The sequence below is a fragment of the Planococcus citri genome, chromosome 1 (assembly GCF_950023065.1).
Source record: "Planococcus citri chromosome 1, ihPlaCitr1.1, whole genome shotgun sequence".
Lineage (NCBI taxonomy): Eukaryota > Metazoa > Arthropoda > Insecta > Hemiptera > Pseudococcidae > Planococcus > Planococcus citri.
This window is the reverse complement of record NC_088677.1, coordinates 15,610,370-15,629,991: the sequence shown is the minus strand read 5'-3', so window position 1 is coordinate 15,629,991 and position 19,622 is coordinate 15,610,370. Positions and strand designations below refer to the sequence as shown.

The 19,622-nt window shown below is 35.3% G+C and overlaps 3 protein-coding genes across 6 annotated transcripts in view; all 3 read left to right on the top strand.

Moving 5' to 3' along the window:
* The first annotated feature begins 1,338 nt into the window (after positions 1–1,338).
* LOC135848373 (uncharacterized) lies at positions 1,339–3,387 on the top strand. 3 transcript variants are annotated; one of them, XM_065368282.1, is made up of 4 exons: positions 1,339–1,646; positions 1,747–1,818; positions 1,909–2,147; positions 2,213–3,387. In XM_065368282.1, exons 3-4 carry the CDS (start codon positions 1,927–1,929, stop codon positions 2,946–2,948), a joined length of 957 nt encoding a protein of 318 aa, XP_065224354.1. In that variant the 5' UTR covers positions 1,339–1,646; positions 1,747–1,818; positions 1,909–1,926; the 3' UTR covers positions 2,949–3,387. The 3 variants fall into 3 exon arrangements, with proteins under 3 accessions (XP_065224354.1, XP_065224359.1, XP_065224348.1); XM_065368287.1 differs by having other exon boundaries at positions 1,339–1,674; XM_065368276.1 differs by lacking the exon at positions 1,339–1,646 and having other exon boundaries at positions 1,653–1,818.
* Positions 3,388–3,708: 321 nt separating this feature from the next.
* On the top strand, positions 3,709–16,456 carry LOC135848401 (E3 ubiquitin-protein ligase TRAIP-like). Of its 2 annotated transcripts, none has more exons than XM_065368314.1 (6): positions 3,709–5,840; positions 5,957–6,111; positions 6,241–6,414; positions 15,074–15,238; positions 15,340–15,498; positions 15,644–16,456. In XM_065368314.1, exons 2-6 carry the CDS (start codon positions 5,972–5,974, stop codon positions 15,654–15,656), a joined length of 651 nt encoding a protein of 216 aa, XP_065224386.1. In that variant the 5' UTR covers positions 3,709–5,840; positions 5,957–5,971; the 3' UTR covers positions 15,657–16,456. The 2 variants fall into 2 exon arrangements, with proteins under 2 accessions (XP_065224386.1, XP_065224377.1); XM_065368305.1 differs by having other exon boundaries at positions 5,936–6,111.
* A 1,159-nt stretch (positions 16,457–17,615) lies between these two features.
* The window catches only part of LOC135848365 (uncharacterized), a 32,293-nt gene continuing 30,286 nt past the window's right edge, over positions 17,616–19,622 (top strand). The window contains exons 1-3 of the mRNA XM_065368267.1: positions 17,616–18,299; positions 19,179–19,315; positions 19,396–19,542. Of these exons, the coding sequence (XP_065224339.1) occupies positions 19,212–19,315; positions 19,396–19,542 (251 nt within the window). The 5' untranslated portion in view covers positions 17,616–18,299; positions 19,179–19,211. The remainder of the gene's footprint in view (positions 18,300–19,178; positions 19,316–19,395; positions 19,543–19,622) is intronic.

Below are 19,622 nucleotides of genomic sequence, written 5' to 3'. Positions count from 1 at the left end.
CGATTTCAGGTTTCTTCAGAAGGTGTGAAAATCATTTCGGGAAGCTAATAATTGAGTTGTAGCTTATCTTCGACCTGATACTTGAACTATGAGCTTAAATTTTGGAAAATTTTGAATTCGATCTAATTATTTGTTTAGCATTTTTGAAGAATTTTGGGTGCAAAATTTTGTCATGAATTTCTGAATTTTAAAATCTCAGTAGAATATTCCAATGCTTGATGAAAATGTTTCTTCTGACTTTGTCATACCGACCCGACCACCTAATATGTATCAACATGGATTGAAATTTCAGTAGAAAATCAAATATTTCGACGAAAATGTTTTCTGAGTACCTAGGTATTTCTGAAGAATTTTGAGCCAGATAAGTATTAAATGACCAGAATTCTTTTTGAGCATCTGAAAAATTTTAAGACGAAAATTGAGTGTGGATTTTTTCAAAAACTGTCACGCGACCAAGTAAAATGGGGTGAAATTCAAAAATAAATTCAAATAGGTAGGTATGCATTTTGACAAAAAATGTTCTCAAGCATTTCTGAAAAATCTTGAGCTTTAGATTCTTTTATAATTTTAGAAAAAGTATAATGCTTCGACGTAGGTATCAACATTGGTCATATTCAATGATTTTTCCAGAACGTCATCGAGTACCCTGAAGAAAAACAGAAATTTCAGTTCTTGTTTCCATTCAATACCTAACCAGTTCGATTTATTTTTACACGAAGCAGTTTTGAGATACCATTTATGTAAGTAGAGTAATTTCTCACCTACCAAAAAAGTTCCAAGCGCGATGGCTGGAATTTTATTTCCGTTATTAACGATCATAACATATTATATTTTTAAAACTCATAGTTAGTATTTTTAAAGATATGTTTATTGTTGAAATACAAAAAGATCATTTATAAAATTTACATCGACGAGAGTTTAAGAATTCCAGACGAGGATGACCAAAATATGCTTCTGCCGAAACGAAAATTTTCTATTTTGTGGCTGAATATTTTTCTTGTTTTTAATTACAACTACGTACATATTAAAAGGTGTTTTTTTTTCAACACTGATTTTGCCAGATATTTTGAATTTATTTTTCCAGGCATGATTGAATTTTTATGAGTGGATTTATCATAAAATGAGATTGGATGGATTGGATCCTAAAGTATTCATTTTATTTTATTTTAAAAATGCATACGAAATTTTCATTCGTTTGCTAGAAAAATTGAAGAGAAATTCACTACTTTAGCCAAGCAATTTCTAAGAAACGTTTATAAAATGTGACCTCAAATCTGTACAATGCCATTAAAATAAGAAAATAGCATTTTAAAAAATCAATATCAGTGTCATTAAATTGAAATTAATTCCCTGATGAGAGCAAACTTCAAGTTCGAAATGAAATCAATGAGATCGGATGTTGAATTATAAATTTATAATGATTGAATAGTCAATCTCTTTTGGTAGTTTTGGTGGTTTTATTGGGTGTTTTTTGAGTTGCCTACCGTAGGATTTCGTAGGAAAAATCAAAAGAGATCCTATCCTACTTACTCCGTTTCTTCTTTCAACTTCAATATTTACCGTTACCCCTCATTCCTCATGTCAGTTATCGCTTTTCGCTTATCACTAACACAATCAATTGCACGTTTGACGTTTGATACTTATAGGTACGTTTGATGCTAGCTGTTGCAAAATGTAAAAGTTTGAGTAATTGAGTTCAGAGATGAAGTACCATCGCCTTTTACTTTCTTTTCTCTCGTGTTTCAGAACTTTCGTACGGTGAATGTTGAAAAACTCATGCTGTAGACTATACGAAACCACATCCCGTTTCCATCTCAAGTATGTACATCTAATAGATATCAAATAAGCTTAATTCTACTAATTTTTCCAATCAAAAGCACACTGTAATATTCTCGTTGAAACCTATAGGAATAAGGAATTTACACGATGTGGCGTCAATTTGACGTACGAATTGGCCAGTTCCTTCTGACCTGTCCATTTTGTGAACAAGAATTCAACTCGTTAGCAGATAGCTTCGAACACGTGCTGAAGCACTTGACGTTGGATAAATTACATCAAGCGAAACTTATCAAATGGTTATCCCTCAAACTGAATAATCACGATAATGTGAATGCGAATGTGAATCACGTTAGACCTCAAACACAGCTGTAAGTAACAATCTGTATAACTCAATTCCATCTTAGAACGAACTCACACAAAATATTCGTTTCAGACTAAGAACCGAAGAATTCATCGTGAATTTGCCAGTCATCGATAACTACACAAAATGCCTGTTTTGCGAGAAATTCGTCGTCAACAACATAATGAATCACATATTCGACCATTTTGAAATTACCACCCGAAGAATACTCATCGAGCTGTGGTTTACACGATTCCTGCAATCGGACGCATCTTATCATATCGTTCAATCTTGCTGCGAATACATAAACTCGATAAAAACCCAGCGAATAGATACGTCGAGTTTATTAGTTCAGTTACCGTTGTTCGTAAATCCATCAACGAATACCTGCCGATATTGTGGAATGGTTGCCGATGATCCAGCCTCGCTATACGGTCATTATGTAGAATGGCACAGCGAGTTGCCAGTAAAGTACCACTATTGCATTATTTGCAATTACAAAACTCGAAGTAATGAAGATTTAGCGGACCATGCTCTGAAAGAACGTTTAAAGTGTCCTTGCGGTCGGAAATTCCGTACTTTAGTTAGGTGTCTAAAACACGTCAAATCCTGTGAAATGGAACCGGATGGAGTATGTTGCCCTTTTTGTCAAGGTCAAACTTCGGACGAAATGATTCTTCGAAAGCATATTTCCAACGCTTGTAAGCCATTCGCCGCTGCAAATGATGGCCAACAATCTGATAATTTCGTCAACTTGGACGATATCAAAGAATTTATATTGGATGAACAGTGTTTACAAATTGGATTGGAAATGCAAAATTTAGAATAATAAGTGTTCGTCGATTTATGTTATTTATTAATAGGCCTATTTCGTATGATTGGTGGTCAAACTTCGGACGAAATGATTCTCTGAAAGCATATTTCCAACGCTTGTAAGCCGTTCGCCGCTGCAAATGATGGCCAACAATCTGATAATTTCGTCAACTTGGACGATGTCAAAGAATTTATATTGGATGAACAGTGTTTACAAATTGGATTGGAAATGCAAAATTTAGAATAATAAGTGTTTGTCGATTTATATTACATATTTATTAATAGGCCTATTTCGTATGATTGGTGCTGTATTCTGCATTCGATGTGTGACGTTCCGCACTATATGCCGAATGCGCGTGCGTAGTTTTTAATACATTTTACCTATAGATATAAGTTTGATTCGAGTTGCACCATTGTAGTAGCTCTCACATGAAATACATTGTTGTTTTTGCGTCTCCGTTTTTATCTCTTCGTGTTGGTACAACGTCCCTTACAGTGGCGACCCTTGCCAGTTAAAAAACTGCTCGATTTTCGAAAAAAAAAACTTCGTGATTTTTTTGCGCGTTTTTCTCGCGATTTCGCGACTTTTTGAATACTTTTCGCAAATAAGGGGATCCCAAGGGGTGACAACAGTACCTCAGCGATCGTGATTCCTCAAATGGTAAAGTTTACACTACCAAGTTTCACCTTAGACGATCCGAAAACGTGGTTTTGTGCAGTGGACCACATCTTCAGCGCAAATAAAATTAACGAGGAGTCTAGTAAGTTTGCATATTTACTCCAAAATCTCGAAGGCCAACAAATTGCTCTAATTTGCGATATCATTTTGAGCACTACCAACCAGGCAAAATATACCTCAGCTAAAGTAAAGATAGGCTTATCTCAGCCCATGGCCAATGTAGATCACAAGAAATCACCAGTCTGCTTCAAGACACCCAAATTGAGGATGGTTTGAAGCCAAGTAATATATGGATAAGAATGCTATTTGAGCGAACTCGCGAAATTCTCATCACTGTTAGCGACGACTCACTCAAAAACCAAGCAAAACTCGCAGATTGCCTCTATAAAACCTACGAAAAATCTACTGCATCTAATTTTGTTCATTTTTCAAATTTTGCCCCTTCAATTTTCAAAATGAGCAAAAAATAATTATTTTTGAGAATTGGCAGATAGGTAAAGGTATACACTTGTAGGTATTATTAAAATTATTTTTGGTACCGTAAGTTATACATTTTAAATTTTCTACCGTAAATTTTGTTGTTCGAAGAGCATTTATTTATGTACCTAGGTTAATAACCAAAAATGTAATTCAACGAATCGCGGTATGAATCACGCAGATACGCAAGTAAATTGGTGTAAAAATAACAGCGAGCGTTATCAATTCCAATAATGTATGTAATTCTCACAAAGTATACGAAAGTTGATAATTAGCTGGTTATTTGATAATAATTGCCAAGATTCGAGAATGAAATAAAATAATTTATTTTCGTTATATCTGTCATTGATACTCGTAACTTCCTTCAATTTTCGGATATTTATTTCTCAGCATGCAAACAATCTATAGTCTAACTGGCAATGCTCTATAGTTTGACAAACATTTCGGTGGCATAATAAATTGAATTGGCCTTTTGTAGATAAACGTCTAAAATGTTGTCGTTTATTTGATTAGGTAATCGGAATGTCAGATAAGTAGCCTGTTTCGAATGTCTGTAGTGGCACAACAAAGGAAGCAGGAAGCCTTATTAGAGAAGCTTTTTGGGCAATTCTGAATAATTTTGAGCTTAAAATTCCGGCATTTTTCAGAGATTGTCGTAATAGGTAGGTATAGTGACCTACCAAAATGGGATACAATTTTCCAAAAAATTCAATTTGAGCCATTATTTCCAAGATGACTGAAATAAGGTCATAGGGTGAATCTGAATAAAATAAAATTTTGAGAAAAATTCAAATGTATCAACAAAAATATTTTTGAAGCTTTTGTGAGGAATTTCAGCTCTAAGAAATTTTTGGAAAAATGTAATGCAACCTATTGAAATAGACTAAAATTATGGCAAAAATTCAAATATTTAGAGGAAATATTTTTTAAGCATCTCTGAAGAATCTTGGGCTCAAAAATTGAGGCAAGATGGTCGAAATTTTTGGAAAAGTGCCACTAGAACTAGGTACGCACGTATCAAAATTGACTAAAATTTCGGTAAAAATTAAAGACTTATCCTTTCGAAAATATTTTTGATTCATTTCTGAAGAATTTTGGTTCAAAGTGTGTCATGAGATTACTCAAAATAGGTTAACATTTTGCTAGAAATTTTAAAAAATATTTTGACGAAAACTTTTTTAACGAATGTTGTAAAAGAATTTAGAGCAGAAAATTAGGCCATGATTTGTCATAGAAATGTCATAAAATCCATCAAAACTATAGCTAAAATTCTTATAGAGATTCAATCTCATCAGGAAATTTTTCTTGAGCATTTTTGATGAATTTCGAACCAAAAATAAGTCAATTTTGGGGGACTAAGATGCCTGAATTTTTGTAGGAAGAGGGAGGTGATGGGTCACAACACTTCCTTTCCCCGAGAAAAATTGGTAGAAATTCGCGAGCGGAAATTATCGTACGTCATGAATCATGACGCAATGGAAACTCCGCGAATCGCATTGACTTGTCTTGAGAATCACGTAGATGTAGATAGCGCCGTCATTAATTTACTTATCGTACATTTGTATGCAATGTGGAATGATAATTGAGGACGCAGTTGGTCATTCGGTGTTCGCGCGTGCAGTTTGTGATTAAAGAATTGTTCATTTTTGTTGAAATTCGGTTTCAAAAAATCAGTTGTTGCGGTTATAAATCTAATTCTGAAAACAAACATACTCGTACCTACCTATCTAATATCTACCTACAATCAATCACGTATGTACATTAATTATATAATTTTAATGCAAGGTGGTATACTACTCTCAAAGCTTTAATTAAACGATTTAAATTTACTATGGTAAATATTTTAGCGAAGATATTTGATTGTATAGCACTGTGCTGCAAAAATGAGCAAGAGCATGAGCATAATATGTGCCATTTGTCATGATTTCTTATTCACCGGCAAAGAAGATGAATCAATATGCTCAACCAGTTGCGGCCATGTTTATCACTATCCGTGTCTTCTTCAGTGGCTTGAATCGATGAAGTAATTATTATACTAATTTATTTATTCATCAATTGCTCACAAATACTCGTAAGTTTGTAAGTTGATTATACCTATAAGCATTCGGCAATTAATCCGGTTAATATAATCGAGCTTGGCTTTGATTTTTAGTGATTCGTCTAAATTGTGTCCACATTGCCGTACGCTGCAGAGCGATAATACCATAATCAAGTTGAATTTGAACTTGGAAGAGACGTCTGCGGTTCGTAGTCAAGAGTTGACAAAAATGCAAGAAGAATTGCACAGGATAAAAATGATTTCAGATGCGCAAAATTTTTTGCAGAGGTACATACTAAGTATTACCTACCTACCTATATCTAATAGTCCGGCAAATGACAATATGAGTAATTGCACCCCCCCCCCTCCGATCCTCCGGGACAACTTTTTTCTTGAAGGGGACATCCTAAGGAACATTTTAAAGCAAACTTGCGCAAAAAAAAAGTTGGACTTACTTACAAAATGGCGGCCATTTTGATTGACAGGTCAGCCGAAATCGCAGATTTTGCGTTTCAACATAGAACTTGCACGAACTTTTTCAAACTTTACAAAGGTAGATCGAAAGATCATGCAAAAATTCATCACCTGTCAAAATTTCAAGTGCTAAAGTGCGTTTTTCGAATTTTGGTGAATTTTTGAAAATCGAATTTAGGCCAAAAATGAGCGAAAAAATCAAAATTTTACAAAATTGACCAATAAAGCAGAAATTTGGGATATACCCTATTTTCGACATGCCAAATCGATTGGAAACGGTTTCAACCCGTTTTGAGCAGTTCTGGAGCCTCCAGCAGATTTTTGAAAATCGAAATTCCCACAAAATTCCATCAAATTGGAGTTGTAAAGCTAAAATTTATTCTAAAAACTAATTTCAATACGCTACGAAGCACTGCAGGTGAATTTCAAGTCGTTTTGGATCCTCCAGCCACTTTTTGAAAATTCCTGACGCCTCCAGCAAATTTTTGAAACTTGAAATTTTCACAAAATTTCATCAAATTGTTGGCAAAATTGGAATCGTAACCGTAACGAACTATGTTCGGTAACTTTTAAGTTTTTATTTTTTATTTAAATAAATTTCGTTTCGCGAATTCTAAATATCGCTGGTTACGTATTAAATGGTTTTTTGTTCTTTTCGTAAAATCGCGTAAACTGTTGGCTGTTAAATTATCGTCGTTTTTTCGTTGTTTTTGTTAGTAAATAAGTTCGTTCGCGTTATTATTGATTTAATCGTCGAGTTGTAAAGTTATAAAAGTCTAGCAAAAGCTCTTTGTTGTTGTTATTGATCTTAGGGTCAATGACCGAGTTAATAAATAATTCTTTAATTTTTTATTAGAGTCTTGTTTTATGTTTTGTCGTATGAGTAGTCAGATATTTCCCAGTTCGTAGGGAATTTATCGTACATGGTAGCGTAGAGCGTAGTTCGTGAAAGCTCTGTTTCGCAATTCGACGTCCTGTGTGGAATTTTCTGGCTTGTGTAGCTTCAGCGTATTGGTTCGTGTAGTGTTCGACGAAGTAAATGTCGACATTCCTGTCCTATTTGCGGTCAGGAAAATCGGTCAACGTAGACGACGACGACAGTAGTGTAGACAAGCGTAAATCGAGCGCCGAGTTTCGTGGTTTTTCTGAAAAGGAAAAACCAGAACAAAGTATACCGAAGTCGAAAGGTAAAAGTAAAGTAACGTTACAGCACGTATCTGAGTCATCCGGCGATTCGGAAGCTGGTCCAAGTTCAGCAGGTTTTGGTGATTCGATATCCGACGATCCGACGATCCGACGATCCCTGTTGATCCCGTTCCTCCTCCGTCAAATCCACCAACTGGTCCTCCACCTCCTCCACCTCCTGGTCCATCCGACGACGAGTCCGAAGGTAGTGAAAGTAGCGACGACGAGTCCGACGACGCAGCTGTAGAATCCGATTCGAGTAGTTCGTCGAGTGAAAATATGTTCGGTGCCGGTGATAATTGTGTAATGGAGTCGATGGTCTTTCGCGGTACGGGTTTCGTTTCCTGGAAGCGAAAAATAAAGGTCATTTTGACGGCTAAAGGACTTCAAACCGCGATTCTCCAAGTAAATTCGTTATCGCCGCGTAAAAAAGCGAAAGCTTTAGAAATTTTAATTAGGCACGTAGCTGAGAATGTTTTCCGACTGGTCAAGGAGACAGAGGATCCGTACGTATTCTGGACGGAGCTCAACTCCTTGTACCAGGCGGAAAACCAAGCAGCAATTATCGACTGTCAAACCCGTATTTCGAAGATTGTCATCGATATGTCTGGTACTGCAGGTTCGTCCGGTTCGTCAGGTCCTCGTCCGTCGATTGCGTTAGGTCTTTATTCGTCACCTACAGAAAAAAAAAAAATTTGTAAATATTAGTGAAACGTTGTGGAGTACGAAAGTGAAGCGTATCAGGTGCGATAACGCTAGTGAATTTATCGGAGGTACCTTTAAAGAGTTTGTCGATGAAAAAGGCATATCGATGCAGAACAGTGAGCCTTATGAAAAGCAGCATAATGGCACCGTCGAACGTTTCTTCCGAACCATCCAAGAAAAAATGCGAGCTCTACTGTACGAAGGAGGTTTAACGAATAAATTCTGGCTTTACGCTGCATACACGGCGAACTACGTGTATAATCGTTTACCGCATTCTGCCTTGAACGATTTGTCACCGTACGAATTGTGGAATCGCCGAAAGCCGGATTTATCGAGAGTGAGATTGTTTGGAAGCGTTGCACGAGTACTAGTACCGCCTGAAAAGACAAAGAAAACCGATGAGAAGTCGATAGATATGGTATTGTTAGGTTTTACAGAGACAGGTTATGTATTGTACGATGTTTTACGTAATAAATTCACGAATTCGAGTTGTGTAGAAATAGACGAAATGCGTAAAATACACGATGTTATTAACGATCATTTGTTTAAAACATCGGTATCAGTGAGTGTAAGCGATGTGAATATCGTACCTACGGTTACACCGGTAGGTAACGCTGATTCAGCTCCTGGTTGTTCCAATTGGATAAACCCAGATGAGCTTACTGAAGCCGAACGTAGCGGTGATAACTTGGTAGATCGTAGTTTGATCGATACATCTTCTTCAGATGAACGTAGCGACGATTTTGCTTGCTTTGCACTCGCTGGGGTCGATGACCTTACGTATGAAGAAGCGTTAAACGTTCCTGAGTCGAAATTTTGGCGTGTAGCGATAGATGAAGAGTTAAAGGCGATGGAGATCAAGGACGTTTGGTACTCAGCATCTGAAAAAAGCGTAAATAAAGAGAATTATTCGAAAGTAGACAGTAAGTGGGTTCTAAAGAAAAAAATCAACTCGAATGGTGGGGTGAAATTTAAGGCGAGATTGGTGTTGCGTGGTTTCAAAGACAATCATTTCTATGAATTGGATGAAATATACGCGCCAACACCTAATCAACCGATAATACGCTCGATGCTCAATCTAGCTATGGTCAACAAGTGGCAGTTGAGACAGCTAGATGTGAGTACAGCATTTCTCAATGGAGATATAAATCGAGGTATTATGTTCAACCCACCGAAAGGGACTAATGAAGAGAAAGGTATCGTATATATTCTCAAACGTTCGTTATACGGGTTAAAAACAAGTCCCAAGTCATGGAACGTAAAGTTGAACGAGTACTTACTTTCGCTCGGTTTCGTAAGGAGCAAAGTCGATCCGTGTGTCTATTTCGACGCAGAAAATCCTCTACGTTGCGTGTTTGTCGTTTACGTGGACGATTTTCTAATTACAGGTTGCGATGATCGTCTAATTGAGTGGTTGGTCAAGCGATTGAATGAGCGTTTTGGAATCAGAGACCTGGAACAATGCAAGAAGTTCATTGGTATGGAAATTAATCGTAGTAAAGAAAAGTTAGAAATTCATCAAAATTCATATATTGAACAGTTAGTTAAAGAATATGGGCTGTCTAATTCGAATAGTATTTCAACTCCAATCGAACCGAGCTTGAAGATTACTAATCTCAAGCTCGATAAAAGTTATGAAACCAAAGTGCGTGGTCTCTTAGGAAGTTTAAGTTACATAGCAAGGGGAACACGTCCCGACATAGCTTTTGCTGTAAACTTTCTAAGCAGATACCAGCACTTGGCAAACAAGGAGCTATTCGAATATAGTAAGCGTATTCTAAGGTATCTACGTAGTACGTTAGACGTGAAACTTACCTACGTAATACCTGAAATCGTTGATAAATACTCTGTAAGAGTATACGTAGATTCGGACTTCGCTGGTGATTGTTTAGACAGGAAGTCAACGTCTGGAATTTTTGTGTTGCACTATGGCAACGTAATTGACTGGGTAGTAAAAAAACAAAATTGTGTAAGTCTTTCGTCGTGTGAAGCTGAATACGTTGCGTTAAGTACGTCTGGAAAGGAAGTCTTGGCTTGGTGAAATCTGTTTGTCGAATTAGAAGTTCGTATTGACACCGTACCGGTGTATTGCGATTCTAATGCAGCGATTGCCGTTGCGAATACGGTCGAATCGAAACATACCAGACATATAGATGTCTGTTATCATCATATACGCGATTTAGTCACAAAACAGATCATGAGGAGCGTTTTTCCAAAGTCAGCTATGTTCATTTTGAAATTTTGTCGAGTTAGTTACGGTTTCGGGTAGTTTGGAAGTATTCGCATCAGATTTCGCTAATGGATTGCCGGTCTCGTTCCTCTACATACTCTAGGCAAAAGAAAAATGTATGCGCAAACACCGGTTTTCCAAATCCAGCTATGTACGATGGATTCACATCTATTGGTTTTTAGTGATTTGAAAAAGAACATAGCTGACTTTGGAAAAACGCTCCTCTTACTTGCAAAAGATATCTTCGGCGGATCAACTTGCCGATATTTTGACCAAAGCCACGACACGTACCGTATTCGATAGACTCTGTGAGTCATTGTTTAACGCTTAAATTAAGTTTTCGAGTCGATTTTTATGTAATATAAGTATAGTTTAAATTGAAATTTTGCTGTAAAAATATTTTTGATCGTAGTGTTTACAAACACCGGTAATGATAATAAGCAACAAGTTTTTCCGTTTATTTAAGTGGTACGCGTGTTAGGGAAAATATTTTTATGGTGGGGTGTTGGGAAAATTGGAATCGTAACCGTAACGAACTATGTTCGGTAACTTTTAAGTTTTTATTTTTTATTTAAATAAATTTCGTTTCGCGAATTCTAAATATCGCTGGTTACGTATTAAATGGTTTTTTGTTCTTTTCGTAAAATCGCGTAAACTGTTGGCTGTTAAATTATCGTCGTTTTTTCGTTGTTTTTGTTAGTAAATAGACATTATTGGTATTACGTCACAATGAGGAATAATGGTTCTTGCTGTGCGCTGATTGGCTGGTTGGTTTGTTATTAAATCATCAGTGAAGTTGGCGCAAAATTACGTCTAATTAATCAAATATCTCAGTAATTACTGAGAATTATTAAAAAGTAATTAGATATTTGAAATCTACGCATCTGAAAACATACATGAGAAGTTCAAAAATGAAGAAAGTGGAAATTCTTGCGAAATAAATCGTTTATCAGTGTCGCGAATTGTGCTCTCTGTTTACAATGATAAAAACCAGAATTCCTAACACTGATAAACGATTTATTTCGCGAGAATTTCCACTTTCTTCATTTTTGAACTTCTCATGTAAGTTTTCAGATGCGTAGATTTCAAATATCTAATTACTTTTTAATTATTCTCAGTAATTACTGAGATATTTGATTAATTAGACGTAATTTTGCGCCAACTTCACTGATGATTTAATAACAAACCAACCAGCCAATCAGCGCACAGCAAGAACCATTCTCCCAGTTGACCAAATGCTAGCAAATTTTACGCTAGCACGAATGGTGCCGGAATTTGAGACACTTTTTTTAAAAATGCTAGCAAATCAGTAGTGATTAGGTCGCATTAGCGTAGCAGAATTGAGCACAAACAGCTAGGGTATAGCTAGCATAAAGCTAGCGAAAAGCTAGCATTTTGTTAACACTTTGCTTGCAATTCTACTACGTAAATGCGACTAAATCGCGACTGATTTGCTAGCATTTTTAAAAAAAGTGTCTCAAATTCCGGCACCATTCGTGCTAGCGTAAAATTTGCTAGCATGAGGCTAGCATTTTGCTAGCGCAGGAAAAGTTTGATTATCAGGAAAATTATTTTTACTAATTAACTTTTAAAAATACTAGCAGGTGTTTTCAATCAGGTCAAGGTAGTTCTCCAATATCCAAAAATAGGCAACTGACCTCCTACGCTAGCTCACCGCTAGCATAGCGCTGGTGAAGTGTGCCAGAGTAAGTAGAGTGGTAGCACTCTTCTTACTATCATACAAAATACTACCTTGAGCTTATATTCAGATTGACTACATACTTTATCTAAGAGTAGCAAAGTATACCATGAGAGAGAACAACGCTAGCAATTTGCTAGCATTAAGCTGGCGCTTGGGTTAGAAGTCTCTTTATTGAAAAATAAAGTTTTTTTTTTTTTTAAATTAAAAAATTGCCAAAATTTAAAATTTAAAAATGAAATATCAAACAAACTAAAAATAAGAAATTTCAAAAACATTTGAACAACATTTTTAATGAACAAATTATACATTATAAAAAATGAAATAATTACAAGAATGATTTTTCAATAATGGAATATTCTTCAAAATTATTGTTCAAAGTTGAAAAGTAGCCAAAATGGAAAGGAAAAATACCTACCTGTTAAAATGAAAAGCATTAACAAAGTTGAAATTTTTTTAAAAATGAAAATAAAAAAATCATTGAGAAACGAAAAATTACGTATTTAGGTATCTGTTAGAAATATTTAAAAATTCCATTTAAAAAATGAAGATATGGAAGTATTTTTCTGAAAAATGGGTGAAAGAGATTCACTGAAGTTTTTCTGTACTTGCATGAGTAGGCTATGAAGGAAATGCCAGTGAAAAACATGCTAGGAAAAAAATGCCACATACTTGCTCGCATTTTGCTAGAATCTAATTCCATACAGAAAGCTAGCTGAAAAGTGAGGGCAATCAGCTAGCGTTTTTCTATTGCTAGAATGCAAAGTAAAAGCTAGACGAGAGAGACTAGAGATCTGCTCGCATTTTGCTAGCATTAGATTGCTAGATAAATGTAAGCAGATAAATGCAAGCGTATTGCTAGTGTAGAAAAGCAAGCAATTATCCGTTAGTAAAACGCTAGCATTAAGCAAGCACAATTAGTGTGATACAAATGCTAGCTGAAAAAAGCGAGAGAATTGCTAAAGAATTGCTAGAACATAATTTGCCAGAAAAAAAGTGCTAGCAAATTGCTAGCTTTTTGCGAAAGATTTAATGCTAGCTACAAAAAGCTAGAAAAATGCTAGCACTTTCCCAAAACGTCAGTAAAATGCTAGCAATCCGCTAGCACTTGGTCAACTGGGCTGCCTCATTGTGACGTAATACCAATAATGTCTATAAGTTCGTTCGCGTTATTATTGATTTAATCGTCGAGTTGTAAAGTTATAAAAGTCGAGCAAAAGCTCTTTGTTGTTGTTATTGATCTTAGGGTCAATGACCGAGTTAATAAATAATTCTTTAATTTTTTATTAGAGTCTTGTTTTATGTTTTGTCGTATGAGTAGTCAGATATTTCCCAGTTCGTAGGGAATTTATCGTACACAAATGGAGATGGAAATCTGAAATTTACTCTTCACTCCAATTTTAACACCCTCTGAAGACGACTTCAGGTGGGTTACAGTCATTTTAGGGCCTCCAGCGACTTCTTTTGAAAATTACTGGAGCTTCCAGTAGATTTTTGAAACTTGAAATTTTCCCAAAATAACATCAAACTAAGATGGAGAGTCGAAATTCATTCAGCAAACTAATTTCAATACGCTACGAAGTTGACTGCTGGAGAATTTCAAGTCGTTTTGGAGCCTCCAGCAACTTTTTGAAAGGTTGTATGACGTTTTGTTGGAAAATTGAAATTTCCTAAAAGTAGCTGGAAGCTTCAAAACCATTTGAAACCATCATGCAGTCTGCGAAGTTAATTTCAGCTTGCCAACTCCATTTGATAAATTAATGTTGGGGAATTTCAAGTTTCAAAAATCTACTGGAAGCTCCAGCAATTTTCAAAAAAAGTCGCTGGTGGCCCTAAAATGACTGTAACCCACCTGAAGTCGTCTTCAGAGGGTGTTAAAATTGGAGTGAAGAGTAAATTTCAGATTTCCATCTCCATTTGATGAAATTTTGTGAAAATTTAAAGTTTCAAAAATCTGCAGGAGGCTTCAGGAATTTTCAAAAAGTGGCTGGAGGATCCAAAACGACTTGAAATTCACTTGCAGTACTTCGTAGCGTAGTGAAATTAGTTTTTAGAATAAATTTTAGCTTTTTAACTCCAATTTGATGGCATTTTGAGGGAATTTCGAGTTTTAAAAATCTGCTGGAGGCTCCAGAACTGCTCAAAACGGGTTGAAACCGTTTCCAATCGATTTGGCACGTCGAAAATAGGGTATATCCCAAATTTCTGCTTTATTGGTCAATTTTGTAAAATTTTGATTTTTTCGCTCATTTTTGGCCTAAATTTGATTTTCAAAAATTCACAAAAATTCGAAAAACGCACTTTAGCACTTGAAATTTTGACAGGTGATGAATTTTTGCATGATCTTTCGATCTACCTTTGTAAAGTTTGAAAAAGTTCGTGCAAGTTCTATGTTGAAACGCAAAATCTGCGATTTCGGCTGACCTGTCAATCAAAATGGCCGCCATTTTTCGTAAGTAAGGCCAACTTTTTTTTCGGCAAGTTTGCTTTAAAATGTTCCTTAGGATGTCTCCTTTAAGAAAAAAGTTGTCCCAGAGGATCGGGGGGGGGGGTGCAATTACTCCTATTGTCATATGCCGGACTATAAGGAGTAAGGATATACTTTCGACCACCAGCTTTCTGATTAAATTAAACTGCCTTATTTGGCCCAACAGCGAAAAAAAACGCGAATTGGAGAAAAGAAACAATGAATTGGCGGACCAGGTGAAACGACTTCAGGATTCTGAAACGGATTTAGAATGTCAATTGGTAAAAGTTAAGGGTGAATTGCAAGACCAGCACGCTGCTTATCAGCTACGAGTAGAAATCCAAAAATGGAGGTGATAAACTCTATCTTATAGGATAGATATAACTATAGACCTACTGTAGACTATACCAGTTTCCTGATGATAACTGTCTTCTGTCTTATTTGGCCAAACAGAACAGAGTATTACAAATTGGAAAAAATGAATAAAGAATTGACGGATCGAGTAGAAGGACTTCAGAATTTCGAAAATAAATTATTAAGTCAGTTGAAAATAGTTACCGGTGATTTGGAAAACCATCAAAATACTTTTCGAATGAAATGGGAAGAATGCAGGTAATAGGTAATAAATTGATGAAGTTGAACATTCAGATTTTTAGGCAGAATAAAAATCTGAAATAAGATGTTTTATTTCTTCCATTTTGCTGTATTTTTTGAATTTTGAGTAAAAATGTGCATATCTTTCTATTTGAATTTACAGGTCTGATCTTTGAATTATATAGATATTATCGACTTGGCAACCAATTCCAATAGGTAGATATATTAGGTAAGCTGGCCATTAGTTATGTACAGGCCTTTTTTATGTACCTTACTTCTTTTTTGGGGACACGCTAATAATTCTTAAAAGTTGTTTTTTATTTTCAAATATCCTACTTTCATTTTTCCAGTGAACATTGTGGCCAAAAATTAATCCAGGATTTATTTGTTTTAAAATTTTGATTATTTGATTGATTTGGAATAGTATCAATTTTTAAGTTTATATTGAAGGATTCAAGAATGAATTACATTACATCTATTGAAGTTGAAATTAATTGTAAATTTATATTGAATGGAATAATTAATAATTTATATCTGTTTCATATTACCTATAATTATTAAAATTAAAATTATTTTTGTTTCTTGCCCCCACAAAAAAGAACTCTGGTCATGTGTATGATCATTCATAGGATATGATTAGCTAAACTGACGTGTATAAAATCTCATTATTTTGACAGCTTTGATGATTTTGATGGTCAAAATGTGATTGCGACTCTCGAAGTGAGCATATTTTCAAATTTTTTCAACCAAAAGTTGAAATTCATGTTTGAAAAAAATTCTATCACCTAAGACCCAAGTCAGAAAATGATACTCATTAATTGATAAGTTTTTAGTGAACTATTACAAAATGTCATCTCAACTAAGTAGGTACTTATTTTGATATTTTTTCAACAATTATTTATTTTTTAAAATTAGTTTGGTGAATTACTACACTTTATGTTTTAGTGATAAGCAATAAACTTATTCGTTTTCTTCAGTTTTTTTCTACATTGTACCTACATACTTTCCAAACATGAATATTTTAAAAAGTGAGAAAACCTTGCTAATAGGTTAATAACTTCCAATCGCGCAAAATTCTTCAATTTTTCAAAAAATTAAAAAAAATTGTGAATATTTCCGAAAACTGTTTAAATTATTTTTCGAAATTATTAGCCAAATTTTTGTAAAAAGTGGGCTATTTGCGGTAGGCCAGTCATTTTATATATTTATAAGTTTCAGTCCAATGGTGATTTTCACGTTTTATGACTTGGAGCCTGTTCTAATCGATCAAATAAAGTCAAATTTGAAAAAATGGGATTCTCTTGGGAGCTAGAATTGATCCCTGCGGTTTGGAGGGTCAAAGTGAAAATTACAGAAAGGTCATTTTTTTGAAAAAGCATAATTTAGCTCAAAATTTATGAAAATGGTCCAAATTCGTACCATTGGCGAGTATCGCTATTGTCAACAACATATCCAAATTTCAGCTTCCTAGGTCATCCTCACCCCATATAAGGTGGAAAAACCACATTTGACCCCTATTTTTGACCCCCACACCCCTAACATTGACCTAAGGGGTCCAAATTTTCAGCATATAATGAGAGGGTGCCCCTTGAGTGCTTTTTGCAGGATTCAACCTTCCAACCCCATGTGACCTCTCTCCAGGGTCAAAACAATGGATTTTTGGGTGTTTTTTGACGTTTAGCCAAACCTACAGCCCCTCCAAATTGACCTGGAGGGTCTAAATTTTCACAGTACATTGGGTTGGTGTACGCGGAGTGCCTTTTGCAGGTTTCAACCTTCCAACCCTATTTGACTCTCGTCCAGAGTCAAAAACGTGGATTTTTTTGCTATTTTACGTGTTTTTCAATTTTTCAGACAACCTGTAGCCCCTCCAAATTGACCTAGAGGGTCCAAATTTTCACAGCACATTGGGAGGAGGTACCACAAGTGGCTTTTGCTGGTTTCAGCCTTCCAAACCCATTTGACCCCGCTCCAGGGTAAAAAAGTGGATTTTTCAGCTATTTTCAAGTTTTTTTTTCAACTTTTAGAACACCCTGTAGCTCCTACAAATGTCCCCAGAGGGTCCAAATTTTCACGGTACATTGGGAGGATGTACCCCAAGTGCCTTTTGCAGGTTTCAGCCTTCCAAACCCATTTGACTTTCTTCCAGAATCAAAACACTGGATTTTCAGCCGTATTTTTGTAAAAAATGGGCTATTTGCGGTAGGCCAGTCACTTTTTTTTTTGTTTTTCGAAGTAATCATAATTTTTGATCTGAGCACGCCAAATTTTGCCAATTTTTGAGAAATTGAAGGCTCTCGCGCGATTGAAAAATACTCATTAATCGATTGGCAGCATTTTTCATTTCATCTGAATATTCTAGAGAGGCAATTTTTTCTCGCAAGACTTGATTCGATCATTTTCGACTCACCCTAATGAGGCACCTACGTCCTACATAGTATGTCCCTAACTCCCTAATCCTATTACTGAAATGGCCGTGACGATATTATTCGGCTATAACTTTTCACAACTTCAGCTGCAGGGGGGCCGCAAAATCGATTTCGTCAACACAATGTGCGCGAGCCGCCTTTCAATCAACAGCCTTGTTATAGATAGGTATAGGTAGATGCGTATATAGGAGTAGGTATTTAACTATTTTTGTCTCGCAATTTTTTTCTCCTTGAGACTTCACATTTTGCAATTTCGCGTCTGGAGAAAAACCATTAAGTTTTCAAGGTTTATATCGTCGTATCGCTGTTTATCCTTATCGCGTGTTTCATTTACTCGTACGAACATTTTTATTTCTGGTCGAAGCTGACTCGGTGAAAAAAAAACATTAGGTAAGTATAAATCAAGATTTAAATAGGCCTTATTGTTAAATTAAGTACCTATGGAGTGTCCTTGTACGTCTTGGTTTAAGTATAAATTTTCAAGAAATTTCACCGTCGCTTTGCTGGAGCTGATTTTTAAAAAAAATTTTAACATCTTTATTTTTAAAAAAAACTCAAAAATTGGAATTTCTGATTTTAAAAACGCTATTTTATTTCTCGAATCGCCTATTTTCGAAACGTGTAAGTAACGTGACCAATCGACATTTTTAAAGACATTTTTGAAGAATTTTGAGCCAAAAATTGCCTCGTAGTTTTTAGCAGGTATGTATTTGAAAAACATTCATTCGATCTATCAAAATGAGCTGAAAATTTCAGAAGATAATCAAATATTTAACGGAAATGATTTTCGAGCATTTCAGAAGAATTTCAAGCAAAAATTGAGTCACAATTATTTGGATTGTTGCAAAAGTGTACCTAATTTAAACTATCAAAAATTTAATTCCTTCTGACGAAATGATGAATTCAAGTAGGTAGATATAATATTATTCGGACTAAAATGTTTTGTGATCCTCGAAGTTGAAGAAATACTATATCCCCCCAAAGACCTATCAAAATGTGCTAACACTTCTGTAGAAAATCAATTATGTACTTCAACAAAAATGTTTTCCGAACCTTTCGAAGAATTTTCAGCCAGAAATTGAGTCAGGATTTTTTGGATTTTTGAAAAAGTGTAATTCAATGTAGGTACCTATACTTATTGAAATGAGCTAAAATTCCGGATTAAATTCAATCAGATAGGTAGGTATTCTAAAAAAAAATTTCTTCCGCATTTTTGAATTAATAGAAGCCTATTTCATACTATGCACCTACCTACTTCGATTCCCGCAGGTTTGATTACAAATAAGGGGTTGTTGTGCAAAAATGAGTGAAACACGTGTTGGAGTTAGAAGTAAACAGGTGACGCTAACGTATGAAGAATTAAGAGACGAATACAACTCTGTACTGTCAAAATATGATGCACTGAGGTAGGTAATAACTACCATACTCACCTACAGGCTACAACTACATAACTAATTAAGTAATACAGCGGCATTTGGTTCAACAGGAGAAAAAATACCGAATTCGAAGATTTGGAAAGACGGCTTCGAAATTTTGAATTCAATTTATCAAATCACTCGACTGAATTTACTAAAGAATTGCTAGCCTTGCAATTGAAGTATAAAATTGTAATTTCAAAATGCCAAGAATTATGGTAGGTAATGAATTATTATTTAATTAAAAGTGATTATTCTATGATCAAACACTCTCATGAAAATAGATACCTACTTGACG